The sequence below is a fragment of the Eriocheir sinensis genome, chromosome 49 (genome assembly GCF_024679095.1).
Source record: "Eriocheir sinensis breed Jianghai 21 chromosome 49, ASM2467909v1, whole genome shotgun sequence".
Lineage (NCBI taxonomy): Eukaryota > Metazoa > Arthropoda > Malacostraca > Decapoda > Varunidae > Eriocheir > Eriocheir sinensis.
In genome coordinates, this window is record NC_066557.1 from 8,169,672 (window position 1) to 8,194,485 (window position 24,814).

Sequence of the window (24,814 nt, forward strand, 5' to 3'; positions counted from 1 at the left end):
GCAGTTACAACTGAAATATATATTTTGTTCCAATACCAAACAGTGAAATCATTCCCAGCAAACACACAGCCGGGCTGATTAGGAAATAAAAAAATAAGGAATTCCAACATCAATTTACTACATTGTGTGATTTGGCATGATATATTTTTTTTGCCTCTCTCTTAATAAGCAGTTTTGAAAGTTATCCTGTCCAGATTCATAAAACTGAAGGGATAAGCATATGAAAGCAGTATATGGCAGATACATCTTTGAGCAGTTTTAAATATATACTAAAGGACTGCCGGCTCATAGGTTAGAACACACGGCGTGAACCCGCTTCCCGCCTCTGGGTGCATCCTGCGGCCTGCCGTCACCTCCCCACTGGTAACACGCAGGGGTCGACATGGCTGGCTAAATATGTTACACCGTGCGTTCCGGCCGGCAGCTCACTCCCCCACGCCAATCTCGGCGAGCTCTGCCAAACGTGACGTGGACACACTGGACTCACCATGCCACGGCCGAACGTTTTTCAGCCAAGTGAGTCGAATCACTGTGTACATGCAACACAAAAGGATTATTAACTATTTACTTTCTTTCGTTAATGCTTCATATATGGCAGCAGAAAGAAAGTTTAACAAAGTACATATATATATATATATATATATATATATATATATATATATATATATATATATATATATATATATATATATATATATATATATATACTATATTAAAGGGATAAATGTATCAGTTGTATATTGGTGAGGACAGGATGGAGGGTTGTGTCAGGCTGGCAGCTGAAGAAGTTGAAGTTTTAAGGCACTGGAGGCCACTAAGTTCCTTTTGCTTATTTACGTAAAAGCGTCAAAAGCTATGACACTGCAGCGTCCCTCCTTGAATACACGTTCTGTCCTTCCCCTGATGACGTGCTTGCAGTGGAAGGCTGCAACACACAGTTTGTGCCAAGGAAGTCTTGCGGCACACAGCGGCGGCGGCAGCGTTGCTGTGGCGGCCCAAAGGTGCCGCAGTTCTTCCGCGGCGCGGCTGTCTGGCTGGCTAGTTGAAGCGGCCGGCCGGGACCACCACATGGCCTCGTCTGTCGATGAAACGCTGCCATTACTTACCAGCCGTGTAGCGAGAGGCTGTTTTCAGTTAAGTGTGTGGAAAAGTTCCCTTAAAATGTATGGAGCATATGAGGATGAGGGATTTTGTCCTTTATAATTGTGTGTGTGTGTGTGTGTGTGTGTGTGTTTTCTCTACACATGACTAAATAAGCAGCGTTGTCACCTAAGAGTTTTCCAGGATAGATATTTTACTTCGAGAGAAATGACGGATGAAAGGGGGTGAGGGAGGGGAGGGAGGAGGAAGGAGGGGGGGTGTCAGGGGGAAGGGGTGAGGGAGGGGAGCGAGATAGGAGGGGGGGTGGCGTGTCGGGGGGGGAAGGGGTGAGGGAGGGGAGGGGAGCGAGGAAGGAGGGGGGGTGGCGTGTTGGGGGGAAGGGGTGAGGGAGGGGAGGGGAGCGAGGAAGGAGGGGGGATGGCGTGCTGGGGGAAGGGGTTAAGGAGGGAGGGAAGCAAGGAAGGAGGGGGTGTTTGGGGGGGGGGGGACGAAAAAAGCTATAATTTATATACAACTGAACTTATTGTTAGGAACACACACACACACACACACACACACACACACACACACACACACACACACCAACACAAACACAGACATATACAAACACAACACACATGTACACAGCAACACACACACACACACACACACACACACACACACACACACACACACACACACACACTGTACGTACATGAGGCCGGCGTTCGTATTTATATCCTTCACCACTAACATCGTCATCACCACCGCCGCCACCGCCAACACCAGCGACATCACCACACCCCCAGCCGCGATCTTCTGGAGTGTCGCTTCGCCAGCCTCGGCACACTCAGAGGACCTTGGGGGAGGGGTACGCGAGGTGCTTCCTTCGTTTGTATGAGTGGTCTCGGTGGTGGTGGTGGTGGTTCTGGGGGTTGTGGTGGGGGCGGTGGGAAGGCTTGGTGGATCTGTGCATTCGTCCATAGTAGACTGTCTAGGATCCCTTGTCTTGTGAACGTTGCTGCAGCGGGCCGGCGGGGGGGTGAGCCTCCACTTGGAAGGGCCATAAGCCACCACATCAAGAAACCAAATGCCCTCGAAGCGCAGGTCCCTCTTACACAACATGATACACATCCCGGCGTGAACCTCGAAGACAAGGATTTTTTTTTGAAGGTTGATTTTCTGGACCGTTGCGTTGATCTCATGCCAGTAATTGTCATGCCTAAACTCATTCCTGATGCAAGAGTCGTCAAAGTCAAACCAGGCAGTATCTTGCTGATAATCGTTTTTTATCCGAAGACTGATTCCTTTGAAGTCGTGCCCGGGATCCACGTACACCGTTGTAGAGAACTTACTACTGTCTGTAGGGTTAATGTTCTGGATCACCGCTTGACTCCATTGTCCAGTAATTGTTATGTTTGCTCCATAACAGTTGAAGCACGAGACGCCTCCAAGACCCAGGAAAAGCAGCAGCCACAGCAACAGAGGCGGCGGCAGCAGGGACACAGTGAGTGTTGTCCGCGCCATGGCTGGAGTGAGTGTGTGGGTGACAGTGTGTGTAAGCAGTGACGAGCCCGGGCGATGGACGCATATCCTGTGTGTTGTACGTACGTGACGCACACACACACACACACACACACACACACACACGTAAAAAAATAAATAAATAAAATAAGCCAGCGCTTCAAGAGAGCCACAGGTGTTTGGGTCGTGTCAGGTGTGTGAGGCCATGAACCAAGTCACTGGTCTGTAAGATCCACATGTATTGAAGTTTAAGTTTTAGTTGTAAGATCATAAGAAAAGTGCAATGAACTTAGACTCGAGGCACTTAAGAGGGATATTAAGAGAGGGCAAACCAGTGTGATATAGAAAAAGGAGGAGAAGGGAATGATAATGTGCAATGATTTAGCATGACGGACAAGAGTGAGGGAATGTGTGTACAGGTTTAGCATGACGGACAAGAGTGAGGGAATGTGTGTACAGGTTTAGCATGACGGACAAGAGTGAGGGAATGTATGTACACGTTTAGCGTTCTCTTATAACGCAAATAAGGCAGTTCGAGGGGAGTGAAGGGATATGCACAGATTGAGTGTGGGTGACATAGTTCAGTCTGTTCCTGCATGTGATGAGGAGTCGAGGTTACCAAAAGTTTCATATAGCATGGCAGCGTAGTGCATAACAATGGTGAGTTTTGTCATTAAATCACTCGACGGATTGGCCTGCCCGACGGTGTTATGGACTTGCTCAGCACAGGTATATAGTACATTCTCGATATCTATGCAGGTGGACAAAGGTTTAACCCCTTGACCGCGGATTTCCTACAAGAAGACCTCACCAAGCTACAGGAATGGAACAAAAAGTGGCTGCTACAATTCAATGAGGAAAAATATAAAGTCCTGCACCTTGGGAGAGGATATCCAGCACACCAGTACCACATGGGGAGCACTCCAATATCCACCACAGAGGCAGAGAAGGACCTGGGACTCTATGTTACCAGGCTACCAGTGAAAGCCGAATCCGTGCCAATCGCAGCGGACGGGTTAAAACTTGTGCTCCCTATCTTACTGTGGTGGCTGTTAGAGCTGAACATTGAATAGTGATTTGGAGGGATGTGTCGATGCTGTTGCTATCATGTGGCTCTGCAGGGTCACGGGGTATTAGTGTTTAGTTATGAATGAAAACACTCGAGAAACAACAACAAAATAGATTCGTGTTTAGGAAGGAATAAAAACAAGAAAACAAACCAAAAAAACATCATACCCCCCAAAACACTAAGGGTTTGGAATTAATTAAAAAAAAATCATTGTAACCCTTAAAATATTAGTTTAGGATAAATTAAAACACTTGAATAACTTAACAAAACCAGTGCAAAAGCTTTATTCTAGTACAAACAAACAAACAGAGGCAGCGTTGTCTCCTAAAACACTAATTTAAATGTAAAAACAAAGAATGCAATTATTTGAACTTTGAATCCAAGCAAATTCTGGCACTTTTTTACTCTTATTTGATAGACTGAGGTTGGTTGAAGGTTTGGCAGTAGCAGTAATAGTGGCAGTAGTAATTGTGGTAGTAGTAGTGGTAGTGATAGTAGTAGTAGTAGTAGGAGAGAAACCCATCACCACTACCTAACCCCTTAGCACACTCATCACCACCATCACCATCACCCAAACACCTTCACCATCACCACCACTCCTACACCCATCCCCACCCACCTCCTCACACCACCACTAACACACACACACACACCATACGCATCACCACCATCACCACCAACTATTCTACCCACCACACCACCACCACCACCACAACCACCACCCATCATCACCAATCTAGAAATACCCCACGTCACCACCCACACCACCCGCCATGCCACCACCGCCGCCGCCGCCAATCACACCACCGGGCTGCTGGCTGACACACAGGGGGCTCTTATCCATCAGGCAATCCTCGTCGATCATATAAAAGTAATGGGTGTAGGAGAGCGCCGCGCAGAAGCCTCGAGAGCTCTGTTCCGGGGCCTGGCGGTAGTGGTAGCATTTGGCACTATTGGCTTCGCGTGTGCCGTGGGTGGCGGTGGTGATGTTGCGAGCCTGGCACTCCTCGAAACGCCTGTGTGGAGTGACGGGAGTTAGGTGGGGCAGTGGAGGGGATGAGATGGATGAAGATAAGTAAAAGATGGAAGAGGGATATCCGGGGTAATGGATGAGAGGGTTCTGGATATCTAATGGGCCTGGCACCTCTTAAACCTCTAGCATGTGGAGTGACGGGAGTTAGGTGGAGTTGAGGAGGGGATGAGATGGATGAAGATAAGTAAAAGAGGGAAGAGGGATATCCGGGGTAATGGATGAGAGGGTTCTGGATATCTAATGGGCCTGGCACCTCTCAAACCTCCTGTATGTGGAGTGACGGAAAGTGGATTAAAGTGAATAGGTCGATAGCGGAGTGATTAAAATGACATATAACACAGACAGACAGATAGACACAGACTGGCAGCCAACCAACCAGACAGACAGACAGACAAAGAAAGTGGACAGATGTGAGAGAGAGAGAGAGAGAGAGAGAGAGAGAGATGAATAAATGACGGAAGGAAGGCAAATAGGAGATACATACATACATACATACATACATACAGACAGACAGACAGACAGACAGACAGACAAATAGACACAAACAGACAGACAAAAAAAAAATTGAGATGAGAAAAAAAAGAGAGAGAGGAACAGATGAATAGATGACAGACAGACAGACAAACAGACAGACAGCCCTAAGCCCACTCACCTGACGGCCCAGTAGGGGGAGCCCAGCGTCATGGGGGTGTCGTCCAGCCAAGCCCAACCGCGCCCCTTCTCTCTCTGCCGCCCCCCTAGCCAGAAGTCGCTCGTCAACTCTGGAATAGGGGGGCGGGGTAGGGGGGAGGAGGTTAATCTCTCTCTCTCTCTCTCTCTCTCTCTCTCTCTCTCTCTCTCTCTCTCTCTCTCTCTCTCTCTCTCTCTCTCTCTCTCTCTCTCTCTCTCTCTCTCTCTCATCCGTTTGTTGTATCTGTTTATATGTTTCGTTCATTAATTCTTTTTTTTTTTTTCTCTCTCCTCTTTATCCTCTCTTATTACTCTTTCTCTCTCCTAGTTGTATGTTTATTAATTAAGTTATTTTATTTATATCTAATTCTTTCCTTTTCTCTTTTGCCTTCTCTCTCTCTCTCTCTCTCTCTCTCTCTCTCTCTCTCTCTCTCTCTCTCTCTCTCTCTCTCTCTCTCTCTCTCTCTCTCTCTCTCTCTCTCTCTCTCTCTCTCTCTCTCCTATTTGTTTATTTACTAGTTTCATTTTTTTTTATTCTTTCTCTTCCTTTCTCTTTTACTTTTTCTCTATCTATCTACTTATTCTACTATCTGTCTATCTTTCTATTTGTCAGCCTACCTACCTATCTATCTACCTGTCTACAAAGCAATAGTATGGGCAGAAACAGCAACTTTTTCTCATTTTCTTTGATACGCCATCACCGTTTTCTTTCTCCTTTTGATAGCTATAACTCCACCATTCTCCTATATCTCCTCCTCCTCCTCCTCCTCCTCCTACTACTACTACTACTACTACTACTACTACTACTACTACTACTACTACTACTACTACTACCACCACCATCACCACTACTCCCACCACTACCACCACCACCACCACCATTAACCCCCACTACCACCACCCCCACTAACAACACCACTCCTCCGCAGGTACTGACGATGCTCCTGAAGGTGATTGATGACGGTGGTGAAGTGCGTGATGCTCTTGAAGGTCAACAGATCCCCGCCCAGCACCCTGCAGAAGGCCCGCGCCTCGCCCCAGCTCACCTGTAGGGCAGTGAGACAGGTGGGTGGAGAGGGATAGGAGGGAAGGAAAGAAGGAGGGGAATAATTGAGGAGAAAGGGGTTGTGATAGATATTTATAATAGTTAGTTAGAGAATATAATAGAGTTTTAAGGTGGTAGGGTAAGGTGGTAGGAAGGTTGGGAGAGAGAGAGAGGAGAGAGAGAGAGAGAGAGAGAGAGAGAGAGAGAGAGAGAGAGAGAGAGAGAGAGAGAGAGAGAGAGAGAGAGAGAGAGAGAGAGAGAGAGAGAGAGAGAGAGAGAGAGGTTATAGGTAGTGAGAAAGGTAGGTAGGGAGAGAGGGAAGAAAGGAAAGGAGGGAGGGATGTATTACGATAGATGTGTAGTTAGGTAGAAAGGTAGGAATTTAGGTAGATATATAGATAGATAGATAAAGAATGGAGGGAAGGGAAAAGGGAGGTAGGGATGGGTTATGCTTGATGAATAGTGGAATTGAGAGAGGAAGGGAGATAGGTAAATAGGTAGATAAATAGAGGAAGAGAGGAAGGTTAACTTGTTGGTCTTCCATTTTCTCTCACACACACAAACGTGAACAAACAGAAAAGGAAAGAGAAGCAAAACACTTACCCCAGACTCAACACCCAGTAACCCCTATTTCCCTTTCCTTCCTCTTGCTCGTGGTCCTCCTCCTCCTCCTCCCCCACCACCACCACCACCTGTTCCCCCCCCCCCCCCCTCACCTTGCCCACGGAGAAGACGGACAGGCACTGGTCGCCCACGAGCGTGAACATCTCGGGGCAGTCAGGGTGGCTGACGGTGTGGTTGATCTTGGCCACCAGGTCCTCGCCCAGCTCCTCACTGCGCCGCCAGCTGGGGTCTGCGGGGGAGGGAAGGGAGAGTAAAGGAAGGGTGAGAGGGGAGAGGTGAGGGTGGGTTGAGGGGAGCGCTGAGAGGGTGGGAGGGGAGAGTTTGGTGAGTGGAATTTGTTCAGTGAGAGAGGGAAGTTGTGGGGCTGCGGGGGAGGGCAGGAGGTAAAGGGAAAGTAGAGAAAGGGGAGGGTTAAGTGGGTAGGGGGAGTAAGGGGGAGTGGTAAGTGGCAAAGGGGAGAGTGTTAGTGAGTAAAGAGCGAGTGTTGGGGGAGTAAGGGAAGTAAGGGGAGAGTGTTAAGTAAGGAGGGTAAGAGGGGGAGTGTTAAGGGAGTAAGGGGGGAGTGTTAAGGGAGTAAGGGGGGAGTGTTAAGGGAGTAAAGGGGTTAAGGGGAGAATGTTAATAAAGGAAGAGTAAAGAAATAATAAGCTAGAGAAAGATGAGGTTTGGATCTTAGTGATTGTAGATTATTATTATTTTTTTTTTACTTTTGTCTTTTTTTTGTGTGTGTGTGTGAAGTTTTTTTTTATTGTGTGTTTTCTTGGATTTGTTTGTGTGTGTGAGAGAGGAAAGGGAAAATAAAGAGGAAAATAGAGAGAAGAAAAGGAAGGTAGAGGAGGAGGAGGAGGAAGAGGACGAGTTTTTTTTATTCTCATTCATTCATTCATTCATTCTTTTTTTCTTCCATTTATTTATTCATTCATTCTTTCTTTCTTTCTTTCTTTCTTTCTTTCTTACATTTATTCATTCATTCATTCATTCATTCATTCTTTTTTTCTTCCATTTATTTATTCATTCATTCATTCTTCCGTTTATTCATTCATTCATTCATTCATTCATTCATTCATTCTTTCTTCCATTTATTCATTCATTCATTCATTCATTCTTTCTTCCATTTATTTATTCATTCATTCTTCCATTCATTCATTCATTTATTTATTCATTCATTCATTCATTCTTCCATTCATTCATTCATTTATTTATTCATTCATTCATTCTTCCATTCATTCATTCATTCTTTCTTCCATTCATTCATTCATTCTTTCTTTCTTCCATTTATTTATTCATTCATTAATTCATTCATTCATTCATTCATTCTTTCTTCCATTTATTTATTTATTCATTCATTCATTCTTCCATTCATTCATTCATTTATTTATTCATTCATTCATTCTTCCATTCATTCATTCATTCATTCTTCCATTCATTCATTCATTTATTTATTCATTCATTCATTCTTCCATTCATTCATTCATTCATTCTTCCATTCATTCATTCATTCTTTCTTCCATTCATTCATTCATTCTTTCTTTCTTCCATTTATTTATTCATTCATTAATTCATTCATTCATTCATTCATTCTTTCTTCCATTTATTTATTTATTCATTCATTCATTCATTCATTCATTCTTTTTTCCATTTATTTATTTATTCATTCATTCATTCATTCATTCATTCTTTCTTCCATTTATTTATTTATTCATTCATTCATTCATTCTTTTTTCCATTTATTTATTTATTCATTCATTCATTCATTCATTCTTTCTTTCTTCCATTTATTTATTCATTCATTCATTCATTCATTCATTCTTTCTTCCATTTATTTATTCATTCATTCATTCATTCATTCATTCATTCTTTCTTCCATTTATTTATTCATTCATTCATTCATTCATTCATTCATTCTTTCTTCCATTTATTTATTCATTCATTCTTCCATTCATTCATTCATTCATTCATTCATTCATTCATTCATTCATTCATTCATTCTTCCATTCATTCATTCATTCATTCTTCCATTTATTTATTCATTCATTCATTCATTCTTCCATTCATTCATTCATTCTTTCTTCCATTTATTTATTCATTCATTCTTCCATTCATTCATTCATTCATTCATTCATTCATTCATTCATTCATTCTTCCATTCATTCATTCATTCATTCTTCCATTTATTTATTCATTCATTCATTCATTCTTCCATTCATTCATTCATTCTTTCTTCCATTTATTTATTCATTCATTCATTCATTCTTTCATTCTTCCATTCATTCATTCATTCATTCATTCATTCATTCATTCATTCATTCTTTCTTCCATTTATTTATTCATTCATTCATTCTTTCTTCCATTTATCTATTTATATTCATCGCCATTGTTCCATAGTCTCACCTGGAGCATTGTCCGCCGCGATGAAAATGGACGAAAACTTCTGAATCGTGTTGTCGTTCAGCACCTGGAAAGCATGAAGACATATTAGCAATGAACGAAGCATTGAGAGAAAATTAGCACCGAACGAAGCATTGAGAGAAAATTAGCACCGAACGAAATGATTAAAGAAAAACATTTAATTAGCACCGAACGAAATGATAAGAGAAAAACGTTTAATTAGCACTGAACGAAATGATTAGAGAAAAACGTTTAATTAGCACCGAACGAAATGATAAGAGAAAAACGTTTAATTAGCACCGAACGAAATGATAAGAGAAAAACGTTTAATTAGCACTGAACGAAATGATTAGAGAAAAACGTTTAATTAGCACCGAACGAAATGATAAGAGAAAAACGTTTAATTAGCACTGAACGAAATGATTAGAGAAAAACGTTTAATTAGCACCGAACGAAATGATAAGAGAAAAACGTTTAATTAACACCGAACGAAATGATTAGAGAAAAACGTTTAATTAGCACAGAACGAAATGATAGAGAAAAACGTTAGATTAGCACCGAACGAAATGATTAGAGAAAAACGTTTAATTAACACCGAACGAAATGATTAGAGAAAAACGTTAGATGAGCACCGAACGAAATGATCAGAGAAAAACGTTTAATTTGCACCGAACGAAATTATAATAGAAAAACGTTCAATTAGCACCGAACGAAATGATAAGAGAAAAACGTTTAATTAGCACAGAACGAAATTATTAGAGAAAAACGTTTAATTAACACCGAACGAAATGATTAGAGAAAAACGTTAGATTAGCACCGAACGAAATGATAGAGAAAAACGTTTAATTAGCACCGAACGAAATGATAGAGAAAAACGTTAGATGAGCACCGAACGAAATGATAAGAGAAAAACGTTTAATTAGCACCGAACGAAATGATAAGAGAAAAACGTTTAATTAGCACCGAACGAAATGATAAGAGAAAAACGTTTAATTAGCACCGAGCGAAATGATAAGAGAAAAACGTTTAATTAGCACCGAACGAAATGATACGAGAAAAACGTTTAATTAGCACAGAACGAAATGATAAGAGAAAAACGTTTAATTAGCACCGAACGAAATTATTAGAGAAAAACGTTTAATTAGCACCGAACGAAATTATTAGAAAAAAACGTTTAATTAGCACAGAACGAAATGATCAGGGAAAAACGTTTAATTTGCACCGAACGAAATGATCAGGGAAAAACGTTTAATTAGCACCGAGCGAAATGATGAGAGAAAAACGTTTAATTAGCACCGAACGAAATGATTAGAGAAAAACGTTTAATTAGCACAGAACGAAATGATAAGAGAAAAACGTTTAATTAGCACCGAACGAAGTGATAAGAGAAAAACGTTTAATTAGCACCGAACGAAGTGATAAGAGAAAAACGTTTAATTAGCACAGAACGAAATGATAAGAGAAAAACGTTTAATTAGCACCGAACGAAATTATTAGAGAAAAACGTTTAATTAGCACCGAACGAAATTATTAGAAAAAAACGTTTAATTAGCACAGAACGAAATGATAGAGAAAAACGTTAGATTAGCACCGAACGAAATGATTAGAGAAAAACGTTTAATTAGCACAGAACGAAATGATAGAGAAAAACGTTAGATTAGCACCGAACGAAATGATTAGAGAAAAACGTTTAATTAGCACAGAACGAAATGATAGAGAAAAACGTTAGATTAGCACCCAGCGAAATATGAGGAAAGAAAAAACAGATTAATGTCGAACGAAAGATTAAGAGAAAATGCAAATTACCGCCGAATCATAATAAAAAAAAAACATTAGCAGGACGATATATTACGAAAACAAAAAATAGCGAAGAATATTAATTGAGAGGAAACAAATTAAGAGAGGATTACATACCACAGATTAACACATGTTTTGAGACGGACTGAACACATTTTTGAGACACATTGAACACATTTACTGAGACATATTGAACACATTTACTGAGACATATTGAACACATTTACTGAGACATATTGAACACATTTACTGAGACACATTGAACACATTTTTGAGACACATTGAACACATTTACTGAGACATATTGAACACATTTACTGAGACACATTGAACACATTTACTGAGACACATAGATAACATTTTTTGGAGACACACAGAACACATTTTTTGAGACACAACACATTTTTTGAGAGACATTGAACACATATTTTGAAACACACGGAACACAGATGAGCAAAAATTAACACAGATTAGCAGTAAACGAAGTATTAAAAGAGAGAAAAAAAGAGTGATTCGTGAAAAGCTTGAAGGGAAAAGATTAGTGAAGATTAACACAGATTGGCACAGATCGACACCAAACATCAGGGTAATAAATTTGTACACATCGACAGGACATAAAAATTGACATCATTCCCCATCACCACCATCAGGCCTATTCCCACCCTCCCCATTCCCATTTTCTCATTCCCACCCCTGTTCCTACGCCTCATTCCCAGTGCCCCCCATTTCCCAGTCTCCCCACTCCCACTCCATTCTCATTTTCTCATTCCCACCCCTGTCCTTATTCCTCATTCCCACCCCATTCCCATTGTCCCCATTTCCCAGTCTTCCCATTCCCACCCTCTCCATTCCCATTTTCTCATGCCACCCCTGTTCCTATTCCTCATTCCCACCCCATCATTCCCAGTGCCACCATCACCACCTCCTCCCATTCCCACCCTCTCCATTCCTATTTTCTCATTCCTACCCCTGTTCCTATTCCTCATTCCCACCCCATTATTCCCAGTGCCACCATCACCACCTCCTCCCATTCCCACCCTCTCCATTCCTATTTTCTCATTCCACCCCTGTTCCTATTCCTCATTCCCACCCCATTATTCCCAGTGCCACCATCACCACCTCCTCCCATTCCCACCCTCTGCATTCCGATTTTCTCATGCCACCCCTGTTCCTATTCCTCATTCCCACCCCATCATTCCCAGTGCCCCCCCATCATTCCCAGTCTCCCCAATCCCACCCCCTCTTCTTATTCTAACCCCTTCCATTTCCACCCCCTATTCCCACTCCTCTCATTCCCACCCTCCCATTCCCTATTTCCATTCCTGCCATCTGAACACTTAACTATTAATTCACTACCTCCTCCAACTCCTTAACCCCATTCCCCTTCTCCCCCCATTCTTTACCCCTCAATCACCCCGTCACCCCAGTTTCCTTCACCTCCCATCACCCCATAATTCCTCTCCCTTCTTTCTTCACCCCCTCTTCTCCCTACTCTCTCTCTCTCTCTCTCTCTCTCTCTCTCTCTCTCTCTCTCTCTCTCTCTCTCTCGCAACATTTCTTTTTATCTCCCCATTTCCTTCACCTCCCAATCACCCCTCTCTCCCCACTTCGCCTCCCCTATCACCCCACCTCCTTTCACACCCCAATCACCCCATCCTCACTCCCCATTTCCTTCATCTCACCCTCTCTCCCATTTCCTTCACCTCCCCAATCACCCCCTCTCCCCACTTTACTGCGTCTCCCCTATCACCCCACTTCCTTTCACACCCTAATCACCCCATCCTCCCTCCCGCCCCACTACCCTTAATGTCACACCTCTCTCACCCCCCATCCCTTCACTTCTCCAATCACCCTACTACCCCTAGCCTCCCCTATCACTCCCCACAACCCTTTACACCCCCCACCCCTCTCTCACGCTCCACTTTTTATTTTCACCCAATCACCCCATCCTTTTACTCCCCACTCTCTTCACCCCTCTCTCTTCTCACCTTCTCTCACCTCCCCAAGCACCCTATTCCCATCACCCCCTTCTCTCTTACTTTCCCATCTCCCCACTTCCCTTCACAATCCGTCACCCCACTTCCCTTCACCACCCCTCTCTCCCCTCTTTCCTCTCACCTCATTCCCTTCACCCCGACACTCATCCCCTCACTCCCTCACCCCCTTCTTCAGTACCCCTCATAACCCCTCCCCCACCCCCTCTCACCTTGCATAACTTGGGGTCGACGGGGCCTTCACACGGGGGATCGGTCGTCTGGCAATAGGTCTGCAGCCTGACGCACTCCAGCTCCCCGCCGCGTCGACATGCCACCTCCTCCCGCTCACACCCGTAGTGGCTCTTGAACACCTGTAGAAGGGGAGGAAGGTGTTGGTGGTAGTGTTATCAGCGTTGTTATTATACCTGTCTCCACCTCCTTGAACACCTGGGGAAGGGGAAGAAGGAAGGTGTTGATTGGAGTCTTATAAGTTCATTACGCCTGCAGAAGGGGAGGAAGAAGGGAGGAAGGTGTTGGTGGTAGTGTTACAAGCCTTCCCTTACTAATAGCTGTCGCCACCTCCTTGAACACCTGGGGAAGGGGAAGAAGGAAGGTGTTGATTGGAGTCTTATAAGTTCATTACGCCTGCAGAAGGGGAAGAAGGAGAAGGGAGGAAGGTGTTGGTGGTAGTGTTACAAGCCTTCCCTTACTAATAGCTGTCGCCACCTCCTTGAACACCTGGGGAAGGCGAAGAAGGAAGGTGTCGATTGGAATCTTATAAGTTCATTACGCCTGCAGAAGGGGAGGAAGAAGGGAGGAAGGTGTTGGTGGGAGTGTTTTAAGCTTTCCCTTACCAATAGCTGTCGCCACCTCCTTGAACACCTGGGGAAGGGGAAGAAGGAAGGTGTTGATTGGAGTCTTATAAGTTCATTACGCCTGCAGAAGGGAAGGAAGGAGAAGGGAGGAAGGTGTTGGTGGGAGTGTTTTAAGCCTTCCCTTACCAATAGCTGTCGCCACCTCCTTGAACACCTGGGGAAGGCGAAGAAGGAAGGTGTCGATTGGAGTCTTATAAGTTCATTACGCCTGCAGAAGGGAAGGAAGGAGAAGGAAGGAAGGTGTTGGTGGGAGTGTTACAAGCCTTCCCTTACTATAATAGACTTCGCGTATTACCAACTCAAAAATCAACGTGTTCCAAGCTCTCCTTTACTAATAGACTTCGCGTATTACCAACTCAAAAATCAAAGTGTTCCAAGCTCTCCTTTACTAATAGACTTCGTATTACCAACTCAAAATCAACGTGTTCCAAGCTCTCCTTTACTAATAGACTTCGCGTATTACCAACTCAAAATCAACGTGTTCCAAGCTCTCCTTACTAATTGACTTCGCGTATTACCAACTCAAAAATCAATGTGTTCCAAGCTCTCCTTTACTAATAGACTTCGCGTATTACCAACTCAAAAATCAACGTGTTCCAAGCTCTCCTTTACTAATAGACTTCGCGTATTACCAACTCAAAAATCAACGTGTTCCAAGCTCTCCTTTACTAATAGACTTCGCGTATTACCAACTCAAAAATCAACGTGTTCCAAGCTCTATCTCCCATACCAATATACTTCAATTATTACTAACTAAAAAAAATCAACGTCCTCGAAGCTTTTTTATTAACTCACTTATTACCAACTAAAAAAACAGCGTCTTCCAAGCTCTCCCTTACTAATAGATGTCATATTACCAACTCAAACCCCAATATCTGCTTCTAAACAAATTATCTTTCTAAACAGTAGGGCCTCTTAAATACCTGTACGAAGAGAGGAAAATGTCTTGATGGGGGAGTTAGAAGCTGTGACTAATAGATGTTAATTAGAACTAAGTAAAAAATCGACTTTTACAATTTTTTATAACTAGAATTAAGTAAAAAAAAAACCGTCTGCTAGTTAGTCCTTGTCTTTCCCAATTAACACTATCTAAAAACATTACATCTATTCTAAACATACCCTATCTATCTTATTCTTTATAAATAGTATCACATGTCTTTCTGAACAAAATTTCTTTCTAAACAATGCTAATACAAACACTTGTCTAAATACTTCTCTTTCTAAACCAAATTTCTCTTTTTAAACAGTGTTAAAACAAACACCTGTCTTAATACTTCTCTTTCTAAACATAATTTATCTTTCTAAACAGTGCTAAAACAAACACCTGTCTTAATACTTCTCTTTCTAAACATAATTTATCTTTCTAAACAGTGCTAAAACAAACACCTCTTAATACTTCTCTTTCTGAACAAAATTTCTTTCTAAACAGTGCTAAAACAAACACCTCTTAATACTTTTCTTTCTAAACAAAATATCTCTTTCTAAACAGTGCTAAAACAAATACTTCTCTTAATACTTTTCTTTCTAAACAAAATATCTCTTTCTAAACAGTGCTAAAACAAACACCTCTTAATACTTTTCTTTCTAAACAAAATATCTCTTTCTAAACAGTGCTAAAACAAATACTTCTCTTAATACTTTTCTTTCTAAACAAAATATCTCTTTCTAAACAGTGCTAAAACAAACACCTCTTAATACTTCTCTTTCTGAACAAAATTTCTTTCTAAACAGTGCTAAAACAAACACCTCTCTTAATACTTTTCTTTCTAAACAAAATATCTCTTTCTAAACAGTGCTAAAACAAACACCTCTCTTAATACTTTTCTTTCTAAACAAAATATCTCTTTCTAAACAGTGCTAAAACAAACACTTGTCTTAATACTTTTCTTTCTAAACAAAATATCTCTTTCTAAACAGTGCTAAAACAAACACCTCTTAATACTTTTCTTTCTAAACAAAATATCTCTTTCTAAACAGTGCTAAAACAAACACCTGTCTTAATACTTCTCTTTCTAAACATAATTTATCTTTCTAAACAGTGCTAAAACAAACACCTCTTAATACTTCTCTTTCTGAACAAAATTTCTTTCTAAACAGTGCTAAAACAAACACCTCTCTTAATACTTTTCTTTCTAAACAAAATATCTCTTTCTAAACAGTGCTAAAACAAACACTTCTCTTAATACTTTTCTTTCTAAACAAAATATCTCTTTCTAAACAGTGCTAAAACAAACACTTCTCTTAATACTTTTCTTTCTAAACAAAATATCTCTTTCTAAACAGTGCTAAAACAAACACTTGTCTTAATACTTTTCTTTCTAAACAAAATATCTCTTTCTAAACAGTACTAAAACAAACACTTCTCTTAAAACTTTTCTTTCTAAACAAAATATCTCTTTCTAAACAGTACTAAAACAAACACTTCTCTTAATACTTTTCTTTCTAAACAAAATATCTCTTTCTAAACAGTGCTAAAACAAACACCTGTCTTAATACTTCTCTTTCTAAACAAAATTTCTTTCTAAACAGTACTAAAACAAACACTTGTCTAAACACTTCTCTTTCTAAACAAAATTTCTTTCTAAACAGTGCTAAAACAAACACTTGTCTAAACACTTCTCTTTCTAAACAAAATTTCTTTCTAAACAGTACTAAAACAAACACTTGTCTAAACACTTCTCTTTCTAAACAAAATTTCTTTCTAAACAGTGCTAAAACAAACACTTGTCTAAACACTTCTCTTTCTAAACAAAATTTCTTTCTAAACAGTGCTAAAACAAACACTTGTCTAAACACTTCTCTTTCTAAACAAAATTTCTTTCTAAACAGTGCTAAAACAAACACTTGTCTAAACACTTCTCTTTCTAAACAAAATTTCTTTCTAAACAGTACTAAAACAAACACTTGTCTAAACACTTCTCTTTCTAAACAAAATTTCTTTCTAAACAGTGCTAAAACAAACACTTGTCTAAACACTTCTCTTTCTAAACAAAATTTCTTTCTAAACAGTGCTAAAACAAACACTTGTCTAAACACTTCTCTTTCTAAACAAAATTTCTTTCTAAACAGTGCTAAAACAAACACTTGTCTAAACACTTCTCTTTCTAAACAAAATTTCTTTCTAAACAGTGCTAAAACAAACACTTGTCTAAACACTTCTCTTTCTAAACAAAATTTCTTTCTAAACAGTGCTAAAACAAACACCTCTTAATACTTCTCTTTCTAAACCAAATTTCTTTCTAAACAGTGCTAAAACAAATACTTCTCTTAATACTTTTCTTTCTAAACAAAATATCTCTTTCTAAACAGTGCTAAAACAAACACTTCTCTTAATACTTTTCTTTCTAAACAAAATATCTCTTTCTAAACAGTACTAAAACAAACACCTCTTAATACTTCTCTTTCTGAACAAAATTTCTCTTCCTAAACAGTGCTAAAACAAACACTTGTCTAAACACTTCTCTTTCTAAACAAAATTTCTCTTCCTAAACAGTGCTAAAACAAACACTTGTCTAAACACTTCTCTTTCTAAATAAAATTTCTCTTCCTAAACAGTGCTAAAACAAACACTTGTCTAAACACTTCTCTTTCTAAACAAAATTCCTCATTCTAACGGTGCTTATGTCTCTAAACGGCACTTATTATCCCATTACCGATTTTATAGCTGCCGGAGGGAGGGAGGGAAGGGTTGTATGCTTCGGGCGTGGTCCAAGCTCTCCCCTCCCAACAAAACCCAATTATTACCAGCACAAAAAAACAATGTCAGCTTTTAAATGGTTTTCTGCTTTAATTCCACATTCATTTTATTGACAGGGAGGGAGAAGGAAGGGGTATTCGGGCGTGTTTTAAGTTCCCCCTCTCGAGCAGACCAATTATTACCAGCACAAAAAAAATAATGTCAGCTTTTAAATGGTTTTCTGCTTTAATTCCACATTCATTTCATTGACAGGGAGGGAGAAGGAAGGGGTATTCGGGCGTGTTTTAAGTTCCCCCTCTCGAGCAGACCAATTATTACCAACACAAAAAAACAATGTCAGCTTTTAAATGTTTTTCTGCTTTAATTCCACATTCATTTCATTGACAGGGTTTTACGGGCGTGTTTTAAGATCCCCCTCACGAGCAAACCAATTATTACCAACTTAAACACCAATGCCATCTTTATAAGCGTGTTTTTCAACCTTCTATGAGCTCAGGTATATGCAGCTCAGCACTCTTTGAACTTGAAGCTTGCATTTAGAACTGGAAAACCCAATCACCGCAGCTGTCACCATCACCACGACCCAGTCCCCATCACCATTCATTCCCATTCCACTACCACCCATTCCCCATCACCACCACCGCCACCCATTCCCCATCACCACCGCCACCCATTCCCCATCACCACCACCCCCCCCCACTCCCCACCACCACCGCCACCCATTCCCCATCACCACCGCCACCCATTCCCCATCACCACCACCGCCACCCATTCCCCATCACCACCACCGCCACCCATTCCCCATCACCACCGCCACCCATTCCCCATCACCACCACCGCCACCCATTCCCCATCACCACCACCGCCACCCATTCCCCATCACCACCACCGCCACCCATTCCCCATCACCACCGCCACCCATTCCCCATCACCATTCCCCCATCACCACTGCCACCCATTCCCATCACCACCGCCACCCATTCCCCAGCACCACCGCCACCCATTCCCCATGACACCCACCACCCATTCCCCATCACTACCACCCATTCCCCCTCACCACCACCGCCACCCATTCCCCATCACCACCGCCACCCATTCCCCATGACCACCACGCATTCCCCATCACCACCACCACCCATTCCCCATTACCACCACCACCCATTCCCCATTACCACCACCACCCATTCCCCATCACCACCCAATCCCCATTACAACAACCACCCATTCCCCATCACCACCACCACCCATTCCCCATCACCACCCATTCCCCATTACAACCACCACCCATTCCCCATTACCACCACCACCATTCCCCATCTCCACCGCCACGCATTCCCCATCACCAACACCCATTCACCTTCACCACCACCCAGTCCCCATCACCACGACCCATTCTCCATCACCATTCATTCCTTATTACCAACCATTCCATACCACCACCCATACCCCATCACAACCCACACCCAAATACAACCACCACCCATTCCCATCACCACCACCCATTCCCCATCACCACGACCCATTCTCCATCACCATTCATTCCTTGTTACCAACCATTCCATACCACCACCCATTCCCCATTACTACCACTCATCCCCCCATTACAACCACCACCCATTCCCCATCACCACCACCCATTCCCATCACCACGACCCTTTCTCCATCACCATTCATTCCTTGTTACCAACCATTCCATACCACCACCCATTCCCCATCACAACCACCACCCATTCCCCATCACAACCACCACCCATTCCCCATCACAACCACCACCCATTCCCCATCACAACCACCACCCATTCCCCAACACAACCACCACCCATTCCCCATCACCACCCATTCCCCATCACCACCCATTCCCCATCACCACCCATTCCCCATTACAACCACCACCCATTCCCCATTACTACCACTCATCCCCCCATTACAACCACCACCCATTCCCCATTACAACCACCACCCATACCCCATTACTACCACTCATCCCCATTACAACCACCACCAATTCCCCATCACACCCACCACCCTTTCCCCATTACTCCCACTCATCACCCCATAACAACCACCACCCATTCCCCATCACAACCACCACCCATTCCCCATCACCACCCATTCCCCATCACCACCCATTCCCCATCACCACCCATTCCCCATTACAACCACCACCCATTCCCCATTACTACCACTCATCCCCCCATTACAACCACCACCCATTCCCCATTACAACCACCACCCATTCCCCATTACAACCACCACCCATTCCCCATCACAACCACCACCCATTCCCCATAACAACCACTCAACCCCCCCATACAACCACCACCCAATCCCCATCACAACCACCACCCAATCCCCAGCACGACCCATTCCCCATTACAACCACCACCCATTCCCCATTACTACCACTCATCCCCCCATTACAACCACCACCCATTCCCCATCACAACCACCACCCATTCCCCATTACAACCACCACCCATTCCCCATAACTACCACGCAGCCCCCCTCCCCCCCACAACCCATTCCCCATTTCCACACCCATTCCCCACCACCACCGCCACCACCACCACTACCATTTTCCCGTTCCCTACCCTCCATCACCCCCATCACAACCACCCGTTCTTCATCACCACCACCTATTCCCCATCACCACCCATTCCCCATCACTACCACCCACTCCCTATCACCACTACCACCACTATCAATTTCCCATCCCCTACCCTCCATCACCCCCATCACAACCACCCGTTCCCCATTCCCCACCACCCATTCCCCATCACCCCCCCCTCACCCACCGTGCACAGGTCGGGGTCCTCGTCCTCGCCGTCCTCGCAGTCGTTCTCACCGTCGCACACATAACGCAGCTTGACGCACTTGTCCTCCGAGGAACACGCGATCTCCTCCTCCTTCTGCGGGCACTCGAAGGCGCCTTGGGGGTGAGGGGAGGTGGTTAGGGAGTGCCAGGGGAGGGTGGAAGGGGCAAAAACGCACATACTGAATAACGTACACACTGAATAACGTACACACTTAATAACGTACACACATACATATCTAACGTACACAAACCACACATTTAGAATACGTTCACTCAAATTGCGCTCACAAAATAGAGTAGAGAAATAGGTTCCCTCACACACACACACACACACACACACACACACACACACACACACACACCAGTACGTGATCTTTTGACAAACTCACCTGCCAGGCCCCAGCACGTCAGGGAGAGGAGGGAGAGGGAGAGGAGGAGGAGGAGGGAGAGTGATGGGAGAGGAGGAGTCGCGGCCATCGTGGTGAGGGAGAGACTGAGGGAGGGAGAGACTTTGCTCCCTCTCGCTAACTCTGGAGGAAGTGAGGGAGAGAGGGAGAGAGAGAGAGAGAGGGAGGGAGAGGATGCTGTATGTTGAGGGAGTTTATCATGAGAGAGAGAGAGAGAGAGAGAGAGAGAGAGAGAGAGAGAGAGAGAGAGAGAGAGAGAGAGAGAGAGAGAGAGAGAGAGAGAGAGAGAGAGAGAGAGAGAGTGTGTGTGTGTCCCCACCTTCCCCATCCTTTCCCATGCAGTCTACTACCCATAGACACGAATTTCAGGGGTGAGAGAGAGAGAGAGAGAGAGAGAGAGAGAGAGAGAGAGTCGTGTGTGTGTGTGTGTGTGTGTGTGTGTGTGTGTGTAGCGGGGGATCCGTCTGAGTGAGCACGGTACAGAAAGGAGAGAGAGAGGAAGGGGAAGATAAGGGAGAGTAGGGAGGTAGGGCTCAAGATTATGTGTGTTGGACGAGGAGGAGGAGGAGGAAGAAGAAGAAGAAGAAGAAGAAGAAGAAGAAGAAACACGGAAAGGCAGGCAGTAGGCCGCCTATTGGCTCATGCCTGACAGTCAATTCTGTGCCTGCAGTGCAGGTGGAAGCACCTCGCTGCGTACGTTTAGCTTCCTCCTGCCGCAACACCGTAACGGTCGATGCGATTTTTAAAGGAGTTGATGGTTTTCGCATCTTTACTTCGACTGACATATAACTCGATTTGAGGAGAAACTCCTGTCAGTATCTTTACTAGGAGTACATCGTTTCGCTTGAATAGGTAGACCGTTGTTTCTAGTTCTTGAGTTGGTTTGTAGCTCAAAAACCTTGCAGTGGTCGACATTACTGAACTTCTTCAGGTACTTGAAGACCTGTATCATATAACCTCGTAAGCGTTTCTTATCCATCAAAAAGGGGTAGAGTCGCTGAACTCGCTCCAGTATTTCAATGTCCTTCCTGTAATTAGGGGACCAGAACTGCACTGCATAATCGAGGTGAAGTTTTATCATCGAGTTTTATAACATTATCATTACTCCCGGTGTCTTGCACTCGAAGTCCCGAGAAGGAGAAGAAGGGGAAGTTAAGCTGGATAGTTTAAGAGAAAGCAATTAAATAAGATGGTAATAATGATAATGTTAAATAATTCGGGTGTGTAAGAGAGGAGGTCGGTAAGAAGAGAGAAATGAAAGAAAGACAAGGACAACCCGATCACCCTTAACCCCGCACCACCACCACCACCACCACCACCACAACACCTAATGAAAACAAATAGCATCCCAACCCTTTCCTCGCGTGTCCAAACCCATCCCCTTCCTCCCCATTTCCTTCCCCAGCGCCATTATAAATCCTCCCCATCACGGTGCCAGCTGGGCCACGCATTCCTTATTCATCCCCTCGCAGTGCCAGCTGGACGCCAGGCACCCCGCGGCACTAGAAAAGAGGCTAAAGAAAATGTAAACTAGCCGGGTCTGCCTCATCGCCGCCATTCTTCCTGTAGTTATCCTATAAAAACCGTTTTCTTTAATGTTCCTGAAATTTTCTCTGGTATTGTGGAGTTTAGAATAATTTTGTTTTTTGCTGTTTTAGGTATGTTTTAAGGGTTCTAAGGGTGGGATAAGGGTACAGGGAGTGAGTTAAGGGTTTTAGGTATAAGGGTGAGGGGTCAGGATGAGGGGAAAAGGGTGAAATAAGGTCAAATAAGGGTAGATAAGGAAAGGTTGGTATTATTTTGGCGTTTCAAGAATAATCGACTTTTTATCCAATTTTAGTATTATTCAAGGGTGATAAAAGGGAAATAAGGGTTACGATAGGAAGCAGTGGGGAGGCGGTGGCTGAGTGGTTAGCGTGCCGGCGCCGCGTTTAGGAGGACACGGGTTCAGTACCCCCGCCGCTACACCTGGGATTTTTCAGTCACCGCCGAGTGGCCTAAGACTACCCACATGCTGCCCTGAAGACCACCTAGCAACCCGGACTCTAGATTCTCTCCCTAAAAGACTACCCACATGCTGCCCTGAAGACCACCTAGCAACCCGGACTCTAGATTCTCTCCCTAAAAGACTACCCACATGCTGCCCTGAACACCACCCATCAACCCGGACTCTAGATTCTCTCCCTAAAAGACTACCCACATGCTGCCCTGAAGACCACCTAGCAACCCGGACTCTAGATTCTCTCCCTAAAAGACTACCCACATGCTGCCCTGAACACCACCTAGCAACCCGGACTCTAGATTCTCTCCCTAAAAGACTACCCACATGCTGCCCTGAAGACCACCTAGCAACCCGGACTCTAGATTCTCTCCCTAAAAGACTACCCACATGCTGCCCTGAAGACCACCTAGCAACCCGGACTCTAGATTCTCTCCCTAAAGACTACCCACATGCTGCCCTGAACACCACCATTCAACCGGGTGTATAGATTCTCTGCCTAAAAGACTACCCACATGCTGCCCTGAAGACCACCCATCAACCCGGACTCTAGATTCTCTCCCTAAAAGACTACCCACATGCTGCCCTGAACACCAACCATCAACCCGGACTCTACATTCTCTCCCTAAAAGACTACCCACATGCTGCCCTGAAGACCACCTAGCAACCCGGACTCTAGATTCTCTCCCTAAAAGACTACCCACATGCTGCCCTGAACACCAACCATCAACCCGGACTCTAGATTCTCTCCCTAAAAGACTACCCACATGCTGCCCTGAAGACCACCCATCAACCCGGACTCTAGATTCTCCCTAAAGACTACCCACATGCTGCCCTGAAGACCACCCATCAACCCGGACTCTAGATTCTCTCCTAAAGACTACCCACATGCTGCCCTGAAGACCACCCATCAACCTGGACTCTACATTCTCTCCCTAAAGACTACCCACATGCTGCCCTGAAGACCACCTAGCAACCTGGACTCTAGATTCTCTCCCTAAAGACTACCCACATGCTGCCCTGAACACCAACCATCAACCCGGACTCTAGATTCTCTCCCTAAAAGACTACCCACATGCTGCCCTGAAGACCACCTAGCAACCCGGACTCTAGATTCTCTCCCTAAAAGACTACCCACATGCTGCCCTGAAGACCACCCATCAACCCGGACTCTAGATTCTCTCCCTAAAGGACTACCCACATGCTGCCCTGAAGACCACCTAGCAACCCGGACTCTAGATTCTCTCCTAAAGACTACCCACATGCTGCCCTGAAGACCACCTAGCAACCCGGACTCTACATTCTCTCCTAAAGACTACCCACATGCAGCCCTGAACACCACCCATCAACCCGGACTCTACCTTCTCTCCCTAAAAGACTACCCACATGCTGCCCTGAAGACCACCTAGCAACCCGGACTCTAGATTCTCTCCCTAAAAGACTACCCACATGCTGCCCTGAAGACCACCTAGCAACCCGGACTCTAGATTCTCTCCCTAAAAGACTACCCACATGCTGCCCTGAACACCACCCATCAACCCGGACTCTACCTTCTCTCCCTAAAAGACTACCCACATGCTGCCCTGAACACCACCTAGCAACCCGGACTCTAGATTCTCTCCCTAAAAGACTACCCACATGCTGCCCTGAACACCACCTAGCAACCCGGACTCTAGATTCTCTCCCTAAAAGACTACCCTCATGCTGCCCTGAAGACCACCTAGCAACCCGGACTCTAGATTCTCTCCTCCAGTGGGCAGCACGAACCAAGCAAGATGGCGCCTCTGTAAACACTTGCCTGCGCCATAATAGGCCC

General features: G+C 44.0%; 2 protein-coding genes across 2 annotated transcripts; both read right to left on the reverse strand.

Moving 5' to 3' along the window:
• Positions 1 to 2,607, reverse strand: LOC126981825 (uncharacterized). Its single transcript, XM_050833397.1, has 2 exons — positions 1,796 to 2,607; positions 1 to 1,078 (listed from the first exon to the last, which is right to left on the reverse strand). Exons 1-2 carry the CDS (start codon positions 2,605 to 2,607, stop codon positions 1,039 to 1,041), a joined length of 852 nt encoding a protein of 283 aa, XP_050689354.1. The 3' UTR covers positions 1 to 1,038.
• Positions 2,608 to 3,929: 1,322 nt separating this feature from the next.
• On the reverse strand, positions 3,930 to 21,146 carry LOC126981826 (uncharacterized). The gene is made up of 8 exons (XM_050833398.1): positions 20,982 to 21,146; positions 20,573 to 20,706; positions 13,436 to 13,576; positions 9,436 to 9,499; positions 7,137 to 7,273; positions 6,313 to 6,421; positions 5,359 to 5,467; positions 3,930 to 4,689 (listed from the first exon to the last, which is right to left on the reverse strand). Exons 1-8 carry the CDS (start codon positions 21,067 to 21,069, stop codon positions 4,410 to 4,412), a joined length of 1,062 nt encoding a protein of 353 aa, XP_050689355.1. The 5' UTR covers positions 21,070 to 21,146; the 3' UTR covers positions 3,930 to 4,409.
• Between the last annotated feature and the right edge of the window lie 3,668 nt (positions 21,147 to 24,814).

Bases quoted from the DNA above. Each gene is read 5' to 3' on its own strand.
- LOC126981826 (XM_050833398.1), bottom strand. From the start codon at position 21,069: ATGGCCGCGACTCCTCCTCTCCCATCACTCTCCCTCCTCCTCCTCCTC. The intron at 20,707-20,981 runs GTGAGTTTGTCA...CTCACCCCCAAG, and splicing joins GACGTGCTGGGGCCTGGCAG to GCGCCTTCGAGTGCCCGCAG. The intron at 7,274-9,435 runs GTGAGACTATGG...CCTCCCCCGCAG, and splicing joins CGCGGCGGACAATGCTCCAG to ACCCCAGCTGGCGGCGCAGT.
- LOC126981825 (XM_050833397.1), bottom strand. From the start codon at position 2,607: ATGGCGCGGACAACACTCACTGTGTCCCTGCTGCCGCCGCCTCTGTTG. The intron at 1,079-1,795 runs GTACGTACAGTG...TTTCATCGACAG, and splicing joins AATACGAACGCCGGCCTCAT to ACGAGGCCATGTGGTGGTCC.